The sequence below is a fragment of the Danio rerio genome, chromosome 4 (genome assembly GCF_049306965.1).
Source record: "Danio rerio strain Tuebingen ecotype United States chromosome 4, GRCz12tu, whole genome shotgun sequence".
Taxonomy (NCBI): Eukaryota; Metazoa; Chordata; class Actinopteri; order Cypriniformes; family Danionidae; genus Danio; species Danio rerio.
The window spans coordinates 73,098,270-73,120,599 of record NC_133179.1 but is presented as its reverse complement, the minus strand read 5'-3'; the positions used below and the strand labels follow the sequence as shown (position 1 = coordinate 73,120,599).

Below are 22,330 nucleotides of genomic sequence, written 5' to 3'. Positions count from 1 at the left end.
TATGGTGGGCTTATCCGTTACTTTCACATCCCAATGTTGACAGGTATGTACACTAACCAAGACTGTCACGGCGGCTACTTATTGCTGGTTTCCCGCTGATATGAAGTGCTTCTTTATTCTCGTGTGTACGTGGATGAACGCAGCTACTAAGTGAATATGTGTAAATGTGATTGTGTGTGTACCTGCTCTGGCGAGGGTCTGGTTTGCCTGGTCGGTGAGTAGCTGTGTGAGTCTGGCTCTCTGGGCGTCGATGGTCTCCTGCATGGCCTTGACCCGAATGCGCAGGTTGTTGTTCTCGGTCTGCAGCATGCTGTTTTCATGAACCATATCATTGATGCTCTCCAGACCGTCCTCACCAACCAGACGCTTGCCCTGCTCAACAACAGCCACCCATTAACATACTGTATTCCAATACTTGCGCCATCATATGAGTCATATATTGGTAGTCTACAACCACGTGGTCAGAACACAAACAAGTGGCAGGTGATGGAGTACTAAGCGTTTCTCCTAAAGAAAAGCCTGTCTAAGCAAAATACTAGCAGGCATCCGTAGCTCCGCCTCTTTGCCCATATTTGCTAACTCCCGGCAGGTGCAATGATACGCAAACAAAATGGAGACAGTTGGCCACGCCCACTTGCAGCTTTATTTGCCCTCTTCGGAAACCTGTGGGTGGCAACAGGAATAATACGCCCATATCTCTTTGATTGGTTGCTAGGGCATTGCTAGGCAGTCGCTAAGGCATTGCTAGGCGGTTGTAGAGTTTTCCAGGTCATTAAAATGTAGCTGTAAATGTGGTTTCTAGAGTGTTCAGAATAGTTGCTAGGCGGTTGCTAAGGTGTTGCTATCCTGTTGTTCTGAGTGGCTGCTTAAGCGTTGCTAGGGTGTTTTAAGTGGTTGCTAAGGTGTTGTTCAGAAGGGCTGCTAGGCGGTTGCTAAGGCATTGCTAGGTTGTTGCTATGGTGTTCCAGGTCATTGTTAAGATGTTGCTAGGTGGTTGCTAGGGTGTTCTGTTGGGTCGCTAGGAAGTTGTTAAGGCATTGCTAAGGAGTTGCGAGGGTGTTCTGAGTGGTTGCTAAGGCATTGCTAGGGTGTTTTATGTGGTTGGTAAGGTTTTGCTAAGGTATTGTTCAGAAGTGTTGCTAGGCGGTGGCTAAGGCATTGTTAGGCAGTTGCTATGGTGTTCCAGGTCATTGTTAAGATGTTGCAAGGTGGTTGCTAGGGTGTTCTGAGGGGTTGCTAAGCGATTGCTTAGGCATTGCTATCTGGTTGCAAGGATGTTCTGAGTGGTTGCTAAAGCGTTGCTAGGGTGTTCTGAGTGGTTGCTAAGGTGTTGCTAAGGTATTGTTCAGAGCAGTTGCTAGGCGGTTGCTAAGGCATTGCTAGGGTGTTCAAGGTCATTTTAAGATGTTGCTAGGTGGCTGCTAGGGTGTTGATAAAGCGTTGTTATGCAGTCACTAAGGTGTTCTGAGTGGTTGCTAAAGTGTTGCTAGGGTGTTTTATGTGGTTACTACGGTGTTGCTAGGTGGTTGCTAGGAGGTTGCTAGGAGGTTGCTAAGTCATTGCTATGTCATTGTTACTACGGTGTTTTAAGTGGTTGCTTAAGCGTTGCTTGGGTGTTTTATGTGGTTGCTAAGGTGTTGTTCTGAGGGATTGCTAGGCAGTTACTAAGGTGTTGCTAGGGTGTTCCAGGTTGTTGTTAGGGTGTTGCTAGATGGTTGCAAGGTGTTCTGAGTGGTTGCTAGGCAGTTGCTAAGGCGCCGCTATGTGGTTACTAGGGTGTTCTGATTGTTTGCTAAGGGATTGCTAGGATGTTTCATGATGTTGCTAAAGTGTTGCTAGGCAATTGCTATGGTGCTCCAATTGGTTTCTAGGTAGTTGCTGAGGCCTTCTTGGTCATTGTAAAGGTGTTACAAGGCAGTTGCTAAGGTGTTTTAAGTGTTTGCTAGGCAGTTGCTAAGGCATTGCTAGGTGGTTGCTAAGGTGTTCTAGGTTGTTGCTAAGGTTTTGCTAGGGTGTTCTGAATGGTTGCTAAGCGGTTGCTAAGGTGTTGCTAGGTGGTTGCTAAGATGTTTGAGTTGGCATTGATAGGGTGGTTGCTAAGGCGTTGCAATAAGGTTGCAAAGATGTTCTGAGGTGTTGCTAGGCAGTTGCTAGGGTGTTCTAGGTGGTTACTAAGGTGTTGCTAGGTAGTTTCTAAGGTGTTTTGAGTGGTTGCTAAGGTGTGGCTAAGTGGTTGCTAATGTGTTCAGAGTGGTTGCTAGGTGGTTGCTAAGGTGTTGCTTGGCAGTTGCTAAGGTGTTCTGAGTGGAATGAGTGGAATTATACACTAGTTAAAAAATATATAAACATTTTTGTATAAAAAACTAAAAATACAAGTAATAAATTAAAATAATAAAAGTATTTTTGAATTTTATATTATATTAATTATTTCATATTCTAATATTATTATATTAAAATGAAATATATTACTTTAATAAAAAAAAAAAAATATATATATATATATATATATATGAAATATATAAATGTTATATATTTGTTTTATTATATTTAAATATAAATCAATCAAATCAAATTATAGAACTTGAAGATTGTAATTAAACATCTTTATTAAAACAGCACTTTTAAACAGAACTATTATTAAAGCCATCATATAAATGTCTAACGATAACTCCGGCTCGTAAACATGTTACCAGACACAGCGCAGTAACAGCAGCAGGGGTGAGAGATCACGAAGCAGCACGAACCGTCTTGTACTCCATCAGCTCCATCTGCAGGCGGGCGATCTCCGTCCTCAGAGCGCTGATCTGCTGGCTCGCCCTGTCCTGGTTCACCATCACCTTGTTCTTGATGTTTCGAGCGCGGTTGGCGTATTTGAGTGTGTTCAGCGTCTCCATGAAGTCTCGGTCTGACGGGCTGATGCAGGCGATCATCATCGTCTGACTGCGCTCACAAGAGAGAACAACAGATGGAGAGACTCCTCAATAACACGTGTGGGAAGTTTTAAAGGGGTCCTATTATGCCCCTTTTTACAAGAGTGTGTGTGTGTGAAGATTCAGCTCAAAATAACCCATACATAATGTTTTATATCTCTGTTAGACTGACCCCTTTAGGCTTTGTTGGAGTTTTGGTGGCTGTCGCTTTAAATGCAAATGAGATTGTGATGTTTTCAGAATAGGGCGGAGCTACAAATGCCTGTGTGTCAGCATAGTGGCAGATTCAAAAACAAGACTATCGTCCTATGCTAATGAGGGAGAGATGGTCACTAGTGGGCGGGGCTTTCCCCCTCTGATGACACGTACAAAGTGGGAATGTCAATCAAAGTTTTCATCAGGTGTGATTATAGTAAAGTGTGATGAATGAATGTTTAATATTAGAGGCTGGAGATATTCACACACTCCTGCCACACAACTGTGTTTAAAGCCCTTATAAAAGTGATTATGGCATAATATGTGCCCTTTAAATGGTGTTCAGAGACGGACCTGTTTCCTCCCAGTGAATCCTGCAGCAGGCGGGTGAGTTTGGAGTCTCGGTAAGGCACATGTGTGGAGCGTTTGCTGCGGTCGCCCAGTGCGCTGATCACGTTGCCCAGAGCTAACTGTAACAAACACAACCACAATACATCTATAAGTCAATAAACGTGTAACTGAGTAAGTGTGCGAATAAAGAGGCAGCACAGTGGCGCAGTGGTTAGCACTGAGGCATCACATCAAGAAGGTTGCTGGTTCGAGTTCCGGTCCCAGATTAATAAAGGGACTAAGCTGAAAAGAAAACGAGTGAATGAATGAATGAATGAATGAATGAATGAATGAATGAATACTGGGTAAATAATATGCTGTGAAACACACATAATATGTGCATTAAATGAATCCAATTACATCAAAACAAACAAAACCAAAATAAACAGGCAAGAAAAGCAAAGCAAAACAAACAGAAAAGAAAAAAGCTAATCAAAAGAATAATAAATATAAAGCAAGCTCAAAGCAAAAATAAAATAATAATAATAATAATAATAATAATAATAATAATAAAAATAATAATATTAACAATTAAAATAACAAATATAATATTAATAACAATAATAATTAAAAAATAATAATAATATTTACAATTGAAATAATAAAAAAAAAATAATAAAAATAATATTATTAACAGTTAAAATAATAAAAATAATATTAATAACAACAATAATAATAATAATAATAATAATAATAATAATAATAATAATAATAATATTAACAATTAACAATTAAAAAACAATAATAATAATAATAATAATATTAAAAATAATAATTAAAAAATAATAATAATCTTTACAGAAAAAAGTTTTTCCAAGCTAATATTGGCTAAATATACAGTAAATACTGGCATTAAAAGTACTTCATTGAAAAAATGTACAAGCAAAGCAAAAAAAGTAAAGCAAACTGAAAATAATTTACAAAAAAACTATACATAAATAAATAAATAAATAAATAAATAAATAAATAAATAAATAAATAAATAAATAAATAAATAAGCATAACTAAACAATTAGACACCATTTTTATTGTAAATCCTCATCACTTTTCAGGAATGGAAAAGACTAAATGTAATTAGATCATGTAAGTACAGATAGAGATTATTTCTTTAATAAGCGCATTTTAACAGCGTTTGATCTCTGAAAAACCACCAGGTGGCGCTCAATACAGCAGCAGGTGGATATGAATGGATATGACAAACGCCAAGCTCTGTCATTTTTTGTTCAGAAATACTTACTATACTAATACTAATTATTATTACAGAAATTTATATTGTTCATATTTATATTATTTTATTGTTTTAATAAATGTAATTAAAAACTCACACATACATTAATCATAATGATGATGATGATGATATTACTGCATTTATTATTTTAATATATATAATTATCTCAAACATATTAATAATAATAATAATAATAATAATAATATTATTATTATTATTATTATCAATATTATTATTATTATTAATGTAATAATAATAATAATTATTATTATTATTATTATTATTAATATCAATATTATTATTATTAATGTAATTATTATTATTATTATTATTAATTTAATAATAATAACAATAATAATAATAATAATAATAATAACAATAAATATTATTATTATTATTATTATTATTATTATTACTATTACTATTATTATTATTGTTGTTAATATCAATATTATTATTAATGTTATTATTAGTAATAATAATAATAATAATAATAATAATAATAATAATAATATTGATGATAATAATAATAATTATTATTAATATTATTATTATTAATATCAATATTATTATTATTAATGTTATCATTATTATCATTATTATTATTATTAATATCAATATTATTATTATTAATGTTATCATTATTATTAATAATAATAACTTTATTATTATTATTATTATTATTATTATTATTAATATCAATATTATTATTATTATTATTATTAATGTAATTATTATTATTATTATTATTATTATTATTATTATTATTATTTGTTATTAATATCAATATTCTTATTAATGTTATCATTATTATTATTATTATTATTATTATTATTATTTTTATTATTAATATCAATATTATAATTATTAATATTATCATTATTATTATTATTATTAATAATTTTATTATTATTATTATTATTATTATCATTATTAATAATAATATTATTATTATTATTCATTCATTTTACTTCAGTGTAGTCCCTTTATTAATCTGGGGTCGCCAAAGTGAAATGAACCGCCAGCTTATACAGTATATGTTTTACACAGCGAATGCCCTTTCAGCTGCAACCCAGTACTGGGAAACATCCATACACACTCATTCTCTCTCACACACACTACAGAAGATTTAGTTCATCTATAGCGCATGTGTTTGGACTGTGGTGCAGAACATACAAACTCCACACAAAAATTACAACTGACCCAGCCGAGGCTCGAACCAGCGACCATCTTGCTGTACGGTGACATTGCTAACCACTAAGCCACCGTGCCGCATGATTAATATTATTATTATTATTATCATTATGACTCACCAGTCCGCAGTTGATGGAGATTCCCTCTTTGGCTCGGTCTCCTGTGGCTCCGGTTCTCTTGAGCCGCTCAGATCCGGCTAAATCCACAAAGTGGAACTTGGCCGTGAGCGTCTCGAACTCGTTCATCTCGGAGGAGCCGTTCAGCAGCCGGTTATCAGACTCTGAGTCCTGGAGGAGAGCAACAACACACACTGTGGAGATCACTGGGGGAAACACACTGCTCACACTGTAGACTTCAACACACTTACCCTGCCTGTCTATATGTGTGTGTGTGTGTGTGTGTGTGTGTGTGTATGTGAGAGAGAGAGCGCAATAATGGAGATTGGAGATCTGTATCTCACACTACTAATGAGTTGCCCGGTGTCCACCGGGTTGGGGCATCATTTCTCAAACATTGCTAAAAAAGCTGGCCGGTGTCTGATAAGCGTGAGAGTGTATTGATCAGCGGTGAGAGTGAAGCAGCAGCGGCACCCACCTGTACATTGTCTGAGGCACAGACGCGCACTTGGCACAGGTGGATGGTGAAGATGGCGTGAGATCGAGAGCTCTGGACGTTCATCTGAGTGCTGGCGGTGGTGCGGGACAGAGCGCCCAGTCTCAGACACTGCATCATCTGACACACACACACACACACACACACACACACACACACACACACACACACACACACACACACACACACACACAGAGGAATAACTCAGCTCATGAAATAATTCAGGACTGTTCAGAGGAAATTATTACAACTGTTATTAAAAACAAACAAACTTACTTCATACATTATTATATTATTTTATATTATATTATCTTTATTATATTATATTATATTATATTATATTATATTATATTATATTATATTATATTATTTTATATTATATTTTTATATTATATTAGTATTATATAATATAATTTTTTTTATTTTAGATTATATTTATTACTATATTATATTTTATTATTTTATATTATTTATATTATTATTATTATATTATATTAGTATATTACATTATATTATATTAGTATTATATTATATTTTATTATTTTATATTATGTTATATTGTATTGTATTATATTATATTATTTTATTTTATATTATTTTATACTATATTATAATATATTATTTTTATTATATTATATTATTTTATATTATATTATATTATATTTAATTATATTATATTTTATAATATAATATTATTTTAGTATTATATTATATTAGTATTACATTATATTATTTTTTATTTTATATTATAATATTTAATACTATATTATATTTTATTATTTTGTATTATATTATATTAGCATTATATAATATTAGTATTATATTATAATATTTTATATTATATTATAATATATTATATTATTATATTATATTAGTATATTATATTATTTTTTATTATATTATTTTATATTATATCATATTATATTAATTTATATAATATTATATTAATAAATATTATATTAGTATTATTATATATTGTATATTATATTATATTAGTATTATATTAGTATTATACATTATATCATATTAGTATTATTATGTATTATATTATATTAATATTATACTATACTATATTATATTATCATATCATATTATATTATATTATATTATACTATATTATATTATATTTTTTATTTTATATTATATTATACTATATATTATATTTTTATATTATATCATATTATATTATATTATATTAGTATTATTATACATTGTATCATATTAGTATTATTATGTATTATATTATACTATATTATATTATATTATATTATATTATATTATATTATACTATATTATATTATAATATATTATGTTTTATTATATTATATTACAGTATATTATATTATATTATATTATATTAGCTTTCAAAAATGTTAAACTTAACTGTAATAATTTAAATAACTGTATTAAAGATATTTATTTAAAACAATCCAAACATTCAACAATAAACATGTACAATAATATACATTTTATATGAATATTACAATAATTAATCATATAAAAAATAGAATATAGCATTTATTTACCATGTAATAATTCCAACATACTAAGAGAACTGAATTATTATTAATACTAATATTAAACAGACTGGTCACACTTATTTATAGTAAGGTTTTTATTTGTTATTGTCCTTTAATGTAGGCTATTTACTAACATAAAAACTAATACTTCTCAGCGTTTAATAATTAATAAAATATACTTGTTAACATTAGCTAATGCACTCACTGAACTATTGTGATAACATGAGCAGACATTAACTAATACAACCTTATTGTCAAACCAATATTTGCAACAATAAAACCTACATGTTGAATACAAATAATTAATAAAAAGATCAATAAAAAAATAATAATAATTAAAATGATAAAAATATACACACCTAAAAATAAAAGTTCATAACTTAATAACATGATTGTATTATTGTAAGAAATCACTTTAAACATATTTATTTACAGCTTGATAGGTTTTTCCTACTTCTTTTCTTCTTTCTTTGTGATTATATATGTATTTTAGGGGGAAAGTTAACTAATATTTATAAAACTAATTTATTTTTATTAATATTTAAAGAAAAAGTTATTTATATTTAATAAAAAAGTGTATACACTAACTACAGTCTTGTTGCCTATCTAACTATTAGGAGCAACAAATAATAAGTTTATTATATGTTATTTGTTATTACATGTTATTATATAAATAAGTTTAATATGTGTATTTAACTGCTTGTTTGTTTGTCGGTTTGTTTGCACATACACATTTTAGACTGTGAAGCAAGTGCAGAAGACCCTCATATAAACCGACCTCTGCTTCCGAGCTGACGGTTCGAGTGGTGACTCCCACTGTGTAAATCCCTCCATTGGCGTCTTCGTGGATCTTGATGTTGGATTTCTTGACTTCTCGGGTGGAGTCGAACAGGTCCAGCACCTCCTCATTGTAGAGCTGCGAAACAAAACACCGCGCCTCAGACAGCTGAAGACATGCAGCGCTGCTTAGGTAATTCATTAGCCAAGCTCAGACACGCATGCTAACATCGCAAACGTCTACACAGCTCTGCCAAAGACAGCTGTGTTATTTGTGGCTCATTATCAGCACCACCCTAAAATGACACTGCAGTTATCAGAGGACAGATTTAACCCGCAGAGCTGATACGGAGAGATAACCACACATCTGCACTTACGTTAACTAGCGCCTTTGGATTTTACAAGACATCTTATAGTTTTTTGTGGCCTAAAATGAATGAATTTATAGAGGATTTTTTTTTCAATTTCAGACATAAAATGGCATGATGTCTAATATGCTAACTGATTTGCTGTCAAAAGCTTGACGTCTGTTTGACATCCACATATTAATGCCCTGTTGATAGCCAAAAATAACGAGACTAAAGTTTTATAATATAAGAAAGTTTTTGTTTATCTGAAAGCTTCAATTACAAATTACACTGGATTCACTTCCCTACAACGCATGTAAACTACCTTGATGTCAAAAAACAAAACAAAAAAAAAACATCAAACATAAACATCTAACATTGGTCTTAAAAGCATAAAACATGGACATTTACTATTGGGGTTAAAAACACATCAAAAACAGACATTAATATTAGTGTCAAAACGCATATAAAAAAATTGACATCTAACATAAAAAACAGCGTAAAAAACACGTCAAAACTTGAAACCTAACATTGGCATAAAAAGCCACGTCAAAACGTGATATAACACGTCAAGAATTTAAATCTAACATCGTCGTAAAAAACATGTAAAATTGACATCTATCATCGCCATAAAAAAAACATGTCAAAAATTGACATGTAACATTGCCGTAAAAAAAAAACATGTCAAAAATTGACATGTAACATTGCCGTAAAAAAAACACGTCAAAAATTTACATGTAACATTGCCGTAAAAAAAACATGTAAAAAATTGACATGTAACATTGCCGTAAAAAAAACACGTCAAAAATTTACATGTAACATTGCCGTAAAAAAAAAAAACATGTCAAAAATTGATATGTAACATTGCCGTAAAAAAAACACGTCAAAAATTTACATGTAACATTGCCGTAAAAAAAAACACATCAAAAATTGACGTAACATTGCCATAAAAAACACATAAAAAATTGACATAACACTGTCGTAAAAAAAAACACGTCAAAAATTGACATGTAATATTGCCGTAAAAAAACACGTCAAAAATTGACATGTAACATTGCCGTAAAAAAAAAAAACATGTCAAAAATTGATATGTAACATTGCCGTAAAAAAAACACGTGAAAAATTTACATGTAACATTGCCGTAAAAAAACATGTCAAAAATTGACATGTAACATTGCCGTAAAAAAAACACGTGAAAAATTTACATGTAACATTGCCGTAAAAAAAAAAACATGTCAAAAATTGATATGTAACATTGCCGTAAAAAAAACACGTCAAAAGTTTACATGTAACATTGCCGTAAAAAAAACACATCAAAAATTGACGTAACATTGCCATAAAAAACACATAAAAAATTGACATATAACACTGTCGTAAAAAAAAACACGTCAAAAATTGACATGTAACATTGCCGTAAAAAAACACGTCAAAAATTGACATGTAACATTGCCGTAAAAAAAACACGTCAAAAATTTACATGTAACATTGCCGTAAAAAAAAAACATGTCAAAAATTGATATGTAACATTGCCGTAAAAAAAACACGTGAAAAATTTACATGTAACATTGCCGTAAAAAAAAACACGTCAAAAATTGACATGTAACATTGCCATAAAAAACACATAAAAAATTGACATATAACACTGTCGTAAAAAAAACACGTCAAAAATTGACATGTAACATTGCTGTAAAAAAAACACGTCAAAAATTTACATGTAACATTGCCGTAAAAAAAAAAACATGTCAAAAATTTACATGTAACATTGCCGTAAAAAAAACATGTCAAAAATTTACATGTAACATTGCCGTAAAAAAAAACATGTCAAAAATTGATATGTAACATTGCCGTAAAAAAAACACGTCAAAAATTTACATGTAACATTGCCGTAAAAAAAAACACGTCAAAAATTGACATGTAACATTGCCATAAAAAACACATAAAAAATTGACATATAACACTGTCGTAAAAAAAAACACGTCAAAAATTGACATGTAACATTGCCGTAAAAAAAACACGTCAAAAATTTACATGTAACATTGCCGTAAAAAAACATGTCAAAAATTGACATGTAACATTGCCGTAAAAAAAAAACATCAAAAATTGACATGTAACATTGCCATAAAAAACACATAAAAAATTGACATATAACACTGTCGTAAAAAAAAACACGTCAAAAATTGACATGTAACATTGCCGTAAAAAAAGTGTAAAAAATTTACATGTAACATTGCCGTAAAAAAACACGTCAAAAATTGACATGTAACATTGCCATAAAAAAACACATAAAAAATTGACATGTAACATTGCCGTAAAAAAAACACGTCAAAAATTTACATGTAACATTGTCGTAAAAAAAAAGTCAAAAATTTACATGTAACATTGTCGTAAAAAAAAACACGTCAAAAATTGACATGTAACATTGCCGTAAAAAAAACACGTCAAAAATTTACATATAACATTGTCGTAAAAAAAAGTCAAAAATTTACATGTAACACTGTCGTAAAAAAAAAACACGTCAAAAATTGACATGTAACATTGCCATAAAAAACACGTCAAAAATTGATATCTAACACTGCCATAAAAACACAGAAAAAATTTACATATAACACTGTCGTAAAAAAAAAAAACACGTCAAAAATTGACACGTAACATTGCCATAAAAACACGTCAAAAATTGATATCTAACACTGCCATAAAAACACAGAAAAAATTGACATATAACACTGTCGAAAAAAAAAACACGTCAAAAATTGACATGTAACATTGCCATAAAAAACACGTCAAAAATTGATATCTAACACTGTCGTGAAAACACATAAAAAATTGTCATATAACATTGCCATTAAAAAAACAAATCAAAAATTGACATGTAACATTGCCATAAAAAAGCACGTCAAAAATTGACATATAACATTGCCATTAAAAAACGTCAAAACTTGATATCTAACATTGTCGTAAATAAAAAACGTATAAAACTTGACATGAGAAAAAAATTGAAAAAACATAAAAAATTTAGATCTAACATTGTCGTAAAAAAAACATGTCAAAAATTAATATCTAACATTGGCGGAAAAAAAAGTCAAAAACTGACATCTTACATTGTCTTAAAAAAACATTTAAAAACTTGATATCTAACATTGGCAGGGAAAAAGTCAAAAATTGACATCTAACATTGTCTTAAAAAACACGTCAACTTGATATCTAACATTGTGGTAAAAAAAACATATAAAATTGACATTTAACATTGTCGTAAAAAAACCATTTCAAAACTTGATATCTAACATTGGCAAAAAAAAAAAAACACTCAAAAATTGACATTTAACATTGGCTTTAAAAAAAGTCTAAAAATGAACATCTAATAATGGCGTAAAAAACTAAAAAAATATAATTAACATTGGCGTCAAAAACACACACACAAAAAAAATCACATGTAATATTGGTGTCAAAAAACATAAACAAATCACATCTAGTATTGGCGTAAAAAAAGTTAAATAATTACATGAAACATTGTCATCAAAACCACCAAACACTGACATCTAATATTGGTCAAAAAACACGCTAAAAATTGACATCTAATATTGGCGTCAAAAAGCACGTTAAAAATTGACATCTAATATTGGCGTCAAAAAGCACGTTAAAAATTGACATCTAATATTGGCGTCAAAAAGCACGTTAAAAATTGACATCTAATATTGGCGTCAAAAAAACGCATCAAACGTTGACATCTAACATTGGCAATAAAAAACATGTTAATAAACGGATCTAATATTGTTGTCAAAATATCAAAAATCAATGAATGATAGTCCTATAATCCTTTGTTGCGGTGTTTTTTGAAGCCAATGTAAGATGTCAATTTTTTATCTCTGTATTAATGACTTGATGTTCAATGTGGTCAGTTTGCTCGGTAGCTTGCCTTGTATGGTGTCATACTAAGGAGCAGGATGTGTTTGGGAAAGACATTTATATGACACAGATAAGAAAACGCAGCCCAGCTATACATTTGAGATTAGCAAAAATGCACACAGCGCCCTCTAGTGGATTTGTCAACACAAGCTGCAAGGAAACATCATCATAGCAACGTATTTAACGTATTTACGTAGCCGTGGACATATGTATATAATGTAAAAACAAACAAATTACCTAGCAACATTTGCATTAGCATTACAAAAACAATTCTAGAACACACTGGATAGCATTAGGTTTTGCCCACCACAATAATAATTGCATAGTTTAAAGAATTTTGCCGAATTTCTGCAATTAATCCGCTATATCTGTCCAGTTTGAGCCTCTAGTGCAGCTTTTGTTGTTATATATTCCCAATATATACTCTTTATATTTTATTTGGCTATTAAAATCTTTATGTCAGGCTTTTGTGTTGTTTAATGTACATTAAAAACTGAGAAGTGCTGTCAGAAACACATTGAAAGCTCTGTATAGTTCAAGACTGAAGCCGCCTTTCCACTGCTCGTGACGAACGACAAGCGACAGAGCGGAAGATCCCATTACAATGCATATGCAGAAAACACTGATCTGTGGCTAGACTGCATGCGGCTGCACGACCGGCTGTATTCAAGTGTTGTCCACTGCACAAGATACTTTCGTAATCAGAACAAACGGACATCTTTTGAAAACGTCTTCATTAATCATAACCGAGTCAATTAATTTAATTTGCTTAATGACGTTTACATGTTCCCTCCAAAACTGTTGGCGGTCGATGTATTTGTGTTTACATTCATTCCACCATAGTGAATACACTGAGAAGAAAGGCTCTTGCCTTCGCAGTCCTTTACTGGACACACAAACAAATCAGTGTGGGCAAAATACGGCCTGCTTCGTTAAGTATCAGAATTTTGTATATATATATATATCATGATATTCGTAATTTAGTATATCACACAATTTGATGAGATTCTGTAGGCATTTTCACAAAACTAGCCATGCAGGTCACAAGGAACAAGATTATCTTGTATGTTGACACATTCAACTACAATAAAATATTGAGAGCGACGGCCACTAGGGGGTGAATTCTGATAGTCGTGCCTGTACGTATAGCCGGGACACATCAAGCCGACGGTCGGTTGTTTCTCAAAATATTTGCAAATGATATGGATTATTAGAGGCGCGACAGTGCTAACAACTCAAAGCAAGAAGGTCACTGTTTCGAGTCCCAGCTAGGTCAGCTGGCATTTCTGTGTGGAGTTTGCATGTTCTCCCCGTGTTTTTGTGTTTCCCCCACAGTCCAAACACAAGCGCTGTAGGGGAATTGATTAACTAAATTGGCCGTAGTGTATAAGTGTCTGTGAGAATGAGTGTGTATAGGTGTTTTCCAGTACTGGGTTGCGGCTGGAAGGCCATCCACTGTGTAAAACATATGCTGGAGTAGTTGGCGGTTCATTCCGCTGCGGCGACCCCTAATAAATAAGGGACCGAGCCGAAAGAAAATGAATGAATGGATTATAAGACTATCTGATGTGTTTGCACAAGCGAATCTCTCCATGGTGAGCCACATTTACTGTGATAATCATGCTAAACGCTTTGTTTACACTTGTGGCCATTTCATCTTCTAGTTTTTCTTTGTGGAATGAGAAAACAGATCACTGCCCCCTGCTGGAGCAGAAAAAGGTGCAGAACGCATGTTCTAGTTTCAGTCGGCTGCCGTCTGCCGTTTGGTGCGTTCATGTGCAGCTTTTGGTCCAGACGGAACCAGATAACTTTGGTTTTCGTCTACTTTAGTGGTTTGGCGTCACCTTACCGTGTCCTGGCATGAATTGGCTTGATTTAGCATTAAATTCAAAATAATTGACCACAGAATCACACAGAAGTGTGTTAATGTTTTAGGATGAAAACACGACTCGTCCTCGATTCTACAAGTTGGGTTACTGCGGTCGAATTTTAGAACAAACTTTACAAAAACTCACTCGTTATTGCGTTTTTATTTTTTGCTCTCGCAAATAATCTGTACCGTTATCAGGGGTGTAAAGGTGCCATCTAATTTGCATAAATAACTTATGCGTGCCAAACAAGAAAATGCTTAGCACAGATAGTTAATTTATTGCGTTTCTCTGCGATATTCATTCATTCATTTTCGTGTCAGCTTAGTCCCTTTATTAATCCGGGGTCGCCACAGCGGAATGAACCGCCAACTTATCCAGCAAGTTTCAGCCTTCCAGCCGCAACCCATCTCTGGGAAACATCCACAAACACAGACACACACTCTCATACACTAGGGACAATTTAGCCTACCCAATTCTCCTGTACCGCATGTCTTTGGACTGTGGGGGAAACCGGAGCACCCGGAGGAAACCCACGCGAACGCAAGGAGAACATGCAAACTCCACACAGAAAACGCCAACTGAGGCGAGGCTCGAACCAGCGACCTTCTTGCTGTGAGGCGACAGCACTACCTACTGCGCCACTGCTTCGCCCTTCTCTGCGAAATCCCTTTCCAAAACCTTTATATTCACTGTTCCGTACTGGTGGAACGACCTTCCCATTCCCACTTGTAATGCTGATTTGCTACAATCTTTTTCCACAATCAACTGAACCTAGGGTTGGGCGATGTCGACCAATTTGGCATCGTACGATGTCTAATGTGAAACATCGCGAAGGACGATGACATTGTCGACCTAGGCGGCGGTGAATTCATTATTTATGAATAATTAATTAACTCATAACGAACTACCATTTTAGTTTTACCCATAACCAAATCATCAATAAATGAAGATAAGCTACACACAAATGACCACCTGTCAATCACTTTTTCCGCGGGACTCATGAATAGGCAATGTGATCTGTGTCAGTATAATAGCGTCCGCAATCTTGGTTGCTAAAAAGGTGCTCAACCAACAGCATCTGAGGTTTACACAAAATAACTGAGTACAAGCGTGAAAGAGAAAGACTGCAGCAGTGTACTGACGCTGTGACACATGACCTGATAGACTCAAAAGAACGAAGAGTCGCTAAAAAGACAAGAGGAATTAAATATTACGTTGAACAACTACTGTGAGACGCCATCCAGCGGCGAATCCTTGATAAACTGTCTGACGTGCACTGCTCTCTGGGGGTTTGTGCTCAAAGCACCCGCTGGCTGCTGGAGCTCAGACATCCGCATATGCTGCAGCGCATGACTGTGTGCATGTGCGTGGTCACATGACGTGCGTTTTCGGTTGTATAGTGAGAACGGAGGGCTGTTCAGAAATGCTGCGTAAAACGCCAGAGTGGATCGTTTTTGTTTAAACATGCCATTTTGGAACAAAAACCAAGACGTGTTCGCGTAAACGGAACCTGAGTGTGTGTTTTTCGCGAGCGGGTTGCTGCTTCGATGGGGGCAGGGCGGAGGATCGCGATGCCTTCTCAGCATCCCGATGTCTATCGGCCATCAGCGATGGAAGAATGCATCGTATATCGACCGAACCCACCCTGAACCCCTCTTAACAAAACCAGGACCCTTCTTTTCTCCTCCACACGACAACCTCAAAACATTATTTAATTCTGAAAGTGCCTCACGCAGGTGAGTGGGGTTGACAAACCACCTGTAGAAACACTTTTCCTTCCCCAGAACTCGAGCACTTAATTCTGCGAGCACAGATAGTTTCTTTGTATAATCAGCACTTGTTGTTGTGAATCGCTCGTCAATTTTAAACCACTTTGGACAAAAGCGTCTGCTAAATGACAATATATAAAGGTAAAATATTGATATTGCATACGCTATTATCAAAATAAAAACACACCAATGTAAACGACACCGACTGTTTATAACGCAGCTAAAGCGACCAGTCTACATTTGCGATTCGTTCACCTCCAGGAACTGCGCGTTGATCTTGAACTCAGGAACGGGTCGTCCCTGCTCAGTGGCAGCCTGCCTGCGCTCCTCGATGCCCCTGAAGAGGTGACTCACGGCCCGTGGAATGATCCCCAATTCCTCATCAGTGATGTTCACGTCAAACCCGGTGCCCATGGTGTACGTCTTTCCCGAACCGGTCTGAAAGAAATAAACATTCAGGACGGAAGATTAGACAACACAAACCACTCTGCAGAAGACATGAGTTGTGCAGTTTGGCGTGTTCTGAACATTACCTTTACAGAAATACTGCAGATCATGTCAGACTTAGAGATCTAAAAACGACCACTCGTTAAAAATTAAATCCAGTTTCAAGGTGTTTCAAAGAAGTTTGTTATTATTTTCCATAAAACAAGTATCCATTAATGCTGAATGATATCAGAACATTTGTTCAGCGATATTTAAACATTTTATTTTCACATATATTACCTGATACTTGCATTTAATTTATGTTTATAATTTTTTTTTATATTTTAATTGGCCAAAATGGGGAGTTCGTTCATTTGCTCAATCATATGTTCGTTCGTTTGTTCACTCGTTCATATGTTGGTTCGTTTTTTCATTCGTTCATATGTTCGTTTGTTCACTCGTTCATGGTCATTTATTCGTTTGATATCTCATTCATATGTTTGTTCGTTTGTTCACTCGTTCATATGTTCGTTCGTTTGATATCTCGTTCATATGTTTGTTCATTTGTTCACTCGTTCATGGTAATTTATTCGTTTGATATCTCGTTCATATGTTTGTTCGTTTGTTCACTCGTTCATGATCATTCGTTCGTTTGATCAATGGTTCATATGTTCGTTCATTTGTTTACTTGTTTATATGTTTGTTTGTTCACTCATTTGAATCATATGTTTGTTCCTTCGTTTGTTTGTTCACTTGTTCATATGTTCGTTCATTCGTTCACCTGTTCATATGTATTTTTGTTCGCTCACTCAATCATGTTTGTTCATTCACTGGTACATATACTCATTTCTTCGTTTGTTTGTTCACTTGTTCATATGCTCGTTCATTCGTTCACTCGTTTATATGTTTTTTCGTTTGTTTGTTCACTCATTCATATGTTTGTTCATTTGTTCACCCGTTCATATGTTCGTTCGTTCGCTCACTCGTTGATATGTTTGTTTGGTAATTTACTCGATTATACGTTTGTTCATTTGTTAGTTTTTTCACTCGTTAAAGTTTGTTCGTTCGTTTGCACACTTGTTCATACATTCGTTAGTTTGTTCACTTGTTCATGTTTGCTCATTCGTTTCTTTGTTCACTTGCTCATATATTTGTTAGATTGTTCACTCGGTCATGTTTGCTTGTTTATTTGTTTGTTCACTCATTCATATGTTCGTTTGTTCATTCACTCGATCATGTTTGTTCATATGTTTGTTCACTTGTTAATATGCTTGTTCACTCGTTCCTGTTTGTTCACTCGTTCATATATTTCTTTTATTAGTCCGTTCACTTAGGCATGTTTGCTTGTTCATTTGTTTGTTCACTCGTTCATGTTTGTTTATTTGTTTACTCGTTTATATGTTCGTTCATTCATTTACTCGATCATGTTTGTTCAGTTGTTTGTTTGTTCACTGGTTCATATGTTCGTTCGTTAACTTAATCATGTTTGTTTATTCGTTCGTTCGCTCATTTTGTTTGTTAATTCATTTATTCTCTCGATATGTTTGTTCATTCGTTTGTTCACTCGTTCATATGTACGTTCATTCACCCGTTGATGTTTGTTCGTTTGATCCTTTGTTCACTCATTCATGTGTTCGTTTGTTTGTTCACTCATTCATGTGTTCGTTTGTTTGTTCACTCATTCATGTTCATTTGTTTGTTTGTTCACTCATTTATGGTCGTTCATTCGTTCAATCGATCATATGTTGGTTCATTCATTTGTTTGTTCAGTCCTTACTGTTCATTAGTTCATTTGCTCACTCGCTCATTTTTATTCACTCATTCATGTTCAATCGTTTACGTTTGCTCATTCATGTTTGTTTGTTTGTTCACTTGTTCATATGTTCGTTCGTTTGTTCACTCGTTCATATGTTCATTCATTTACTTTTTCATATGTTCATTCATTTGTTCACTTGTTCATATGTTCTTCGCTCATTTGTTCACTCGTTCATATATTCGTTCGTTTGTTTGTTCACTCATTCGTATGTTCGTTCCTTGGTTCGTTTGTCCACTCACTCATATGTTCGTTCATTCATTCTTTGTTCACTCATTAATATGTTTGTTTGTTTGTTTGTTCACTCGTTCATATGTTCATTCATTTTTAACCAATACACAATTTAAAGTCTAAATTGTTCCTTTGTAAAGAATAAAAAAGAAAGTAAAGAAAACAAGTTTCCCTGTCGTGAATTGACTTTTTAAAGCTACAGCAGCCTTCTGTGTGAGCTGGGATTGATTTTAAGAGTTCTGTAAAAAAAAAATAATTCTTCCATTAATGATAAAAACATCTACTGGATTTAATTTGATCCAATTGATTATTTGATTTGGAAATGTGATCAATCGATTGCAAACCGGAAAAAAATGTAAAAGAAAAACCCATTTGATTACAATCATTATTTTTCCAATTTAATAAAATGTCCTATTTATTTTTTGCTGACACTAGAAATCAATAAACCTCCTGACACAAGCTGTCAGTAGATAAAAGGTCACATAAGATTATTTTGAGGTTATATATCTCACAAATGATACAAAATCTCTCTGAGCGAGTCCAAACTCCTGAAAATAGCATTGAAAAGTTAGGCTTCATGGTCTGTGCAGTTGATATGGTTGGTAGACGTGAACTAGAGACATTTTGTGTTTAGCAGGGGCAACAGAGGGGGGGCCGGACACCCAGACAAAAGAAGTCCGGGGTCTCTGTTGCTATCGACACACTGAGGAATGACACGCGGAGCCTGAGCGCACATCACCCGCTGACAGCAGGACCAGACCCCCAACAACAGGGGAGAAATAACAAAGACTGAGGAACACACACAAAGAGACTCTCATGAGGGAGCGTTCTATCATGATTCAAAGACCTTTAATATACCAACTCTGCTGAGAGGAATAGCCCTTTTTAGTAATGAGTTTGATTTAAAAAAATAAAAAGGGGGGAAAAGCTTAGGGCGTTCCTGTCAGAACATGTCTGTCAGTCAGTTTCAGGGAAAAAAAAAAAAAGTTTAATGATTTATTCGCTGCACTTGAGGCAAACAAGACGAGCTACACAACTGCTGATATCTGAGAAAACAATTACAAAACAGTTGATCATTATTAATCAATGCATTTTATAAAATTAACAAACACATAAACAAAATAAACAAATAAATAAATGCATAAGCCAACAAATAAATAAATAAGCAAACAAACAAACTAATAAAAATAAATAAGCAAACTAATAAACAAAATAAATTAATTAATAGACAGATAAATTGAACAAACAAACAAATAAATACACAAGCAAACAAACTAACAGACAAACAAATAAATAAGCAAATAAAAATAAATAAATCAATAAATAAATCAAACAAACAAATAAATAAATCAATAAGCAAAAAAAATTAAATAAATCAATAAATCAAACAAATAAATACATAAATAAATAAGCAAACAAACTAATAAAAATAAATAAGCAAATATTTTTTAAATAAATAAATAAATCAAACAAGCAAACAAATAATTAAAAAATAAGCAAACAAACAAACTAATAACAATAAATAAGCAAACTAATAAACAAAATAAACTAATAAATACATAGGTAAATTAAACAAACAAACCAATAAAAAATAAATAAATAAATAAATAAATAAATAGACAAATCAAACAAACAAAATGAACAAATAAATAAATTAAACATACAAATTAACTAATAAATAAAAATATATACAAACAAAATTAATAAATACATAGATAGATTGATACATCAAACAAACAAATAAGCAAACAAAAAATTACAAATACATAAAAAAATAAATTTAACAAACAAACTCAATAAACAAAATAAACAAATAATTAAATAGATATACAGATAAATCAAACAAACAAACAAACAAATAAAAAAATAAAAATATATATAAATACAGGGATTAATAAATTTAATAAACAAATAAACTAACAAAATGAATTAATAGAAATATATGGATGGACGGAGAAACGGACGAACAGACGGACAGACAGACAGACAGAACTTTAAAGGAGCGTGAACAGACCGTTTTGGAGTAGAAAAACTAAAATGTAAAGCTTTTTATGTGTTTATAACGTTAAAGTAAAAATCTGAGAATGAAAATGATTGTCAGTGTAAGTTGAATTAGTTAAGGTCTCATTACATTCTGTTTTTGTCCTCTGACCATCTTACCTGTCCGTAGGCAAAGATTGTGGCATTATATCCTTCAAAACAGCCCTCGATGAGTTTCTCAGTGCAGTTGCTGTAGAGGCTATCCTGCTGTGAGTCCATGTCAAAAACATAGTCAAACGTGAAGGCCTTGTCTTTTCCCAGAATGACCTGCGGCTCCCCAGGAGTCACAAGTGTGCAGATGTGACACCCCTCGATCTTTTCCTTCGCCAACTGTGGACGAACCCTGGAAAAAACATAGAGTATTGATTGAAATACAGGATCACTAAGTAAGTGTTTTGGTGCTGGGAGAACAGAAACAATTCAATTACTTTGTTTAAAGAAGTAGCTAGTGATCTGCACTCCTTTAATAACTCATTTAAATACTTGATTTTACTGGTTTTGACCTTTTTCATTGTACATTATTTGACAGAAACAGTAATACTCAAAACTAAAAACAAACCAAAAATAAGACTTATGAAATGCTAAAAGTCTGCGAGAATCGGAAGTTGTTGTGACTTTCATTTCAGTTTGCTGAACAAAATAAAACAAAAAAGTTTAAAACACGAAAATGAAAAAACAAAAGACAACAAAAATGTTGATGAAGTCTAGAACCAGATGTTGCTGAGACTTTCAGTTTGCTGATGTACTTCTAACTGAAACCTAATATTTATTAGAGGGCAGGGCATTCTTTTTGTGCATCTTTCCATTGTTTTTTATTTTACATTGTTTGGAAAACAAAACCACAAACATTTCAACTCAATGCCTTCCTCGGTTTGACATTGTACAAATAAGATTTATATTAAGCCCCAAATTCAACAAAACAAACAAAAAACTAAACTAAACAAAAAAGAGCACAGAGCAAACAAAAAATAAAATAAAGAACACAAAACTAAACAAACAAAAAACTAAACAAAACAAAAAAGAGCACAAAACAAAAAAAAAACACAAAACCAAAAAACTAACTAAACAAACAAAAACAAACAAC

At 32.8% G+C, this 22,330-nt stretch overlaps 2 protein-coding genes across 5 annotated transcripts in view; one reads left to right on the top strand and one right to left on the bottom strand.

The window, feature by feature from the left end:
- tmem19 (transmembrane protein 19) overlaps window positions 1–22,330 on the top strand; it is a 1,055,620-nt gene that overhangs the window by 219,324 nt on the left and 813,966 nt on the right. The window lies entirely within an intron of this gene.
- Window positions 1–22,330, bottom strand: part of si:cabz01066312.1 — a 109,610-nt gene that overhangs the window by 50,001 nt on the left and 37,279 nt on the right. For all 4 annotated transcript variants that reach the window (XM_073948065.1, XM_073948066.1, XM_073948067.1 and 1 more), the window contains exons 2-9: window positions 21,367–21,589; window positions 16,992–17,174; window positions 8,848–8,985; window positions 6,532–6,669; window positions 6,057–6,224; window positions 3,480–3,595; window positions 2,745–2,940; window positions 183–372 (exon numbers count right to left, since the gene is read on the bottom strand). In XM_073948065.1, coding sequence (XP_073804166.1) covers window positions 183–372; window positions 2,745–2,940; window positions 3,480–3,595; window positions 6,057–6,224; window positions 6,532–6,669; window positions 8,848–8,985; window positions 16,992–17,174; window positions 21,367–21,589 — 1,352 coding nt within the window. The remainder of the gene's footprint in view (window positions 1–182; window positions 373–2,744; window positions 2,941–3,479; window positions 3,596–6,056; window positions 6,225–6,531; window positions 6,670–8,847; window positions 8,986–16,991; window positions 17,175–21,366; window positions 21,590–22,330) is intronic.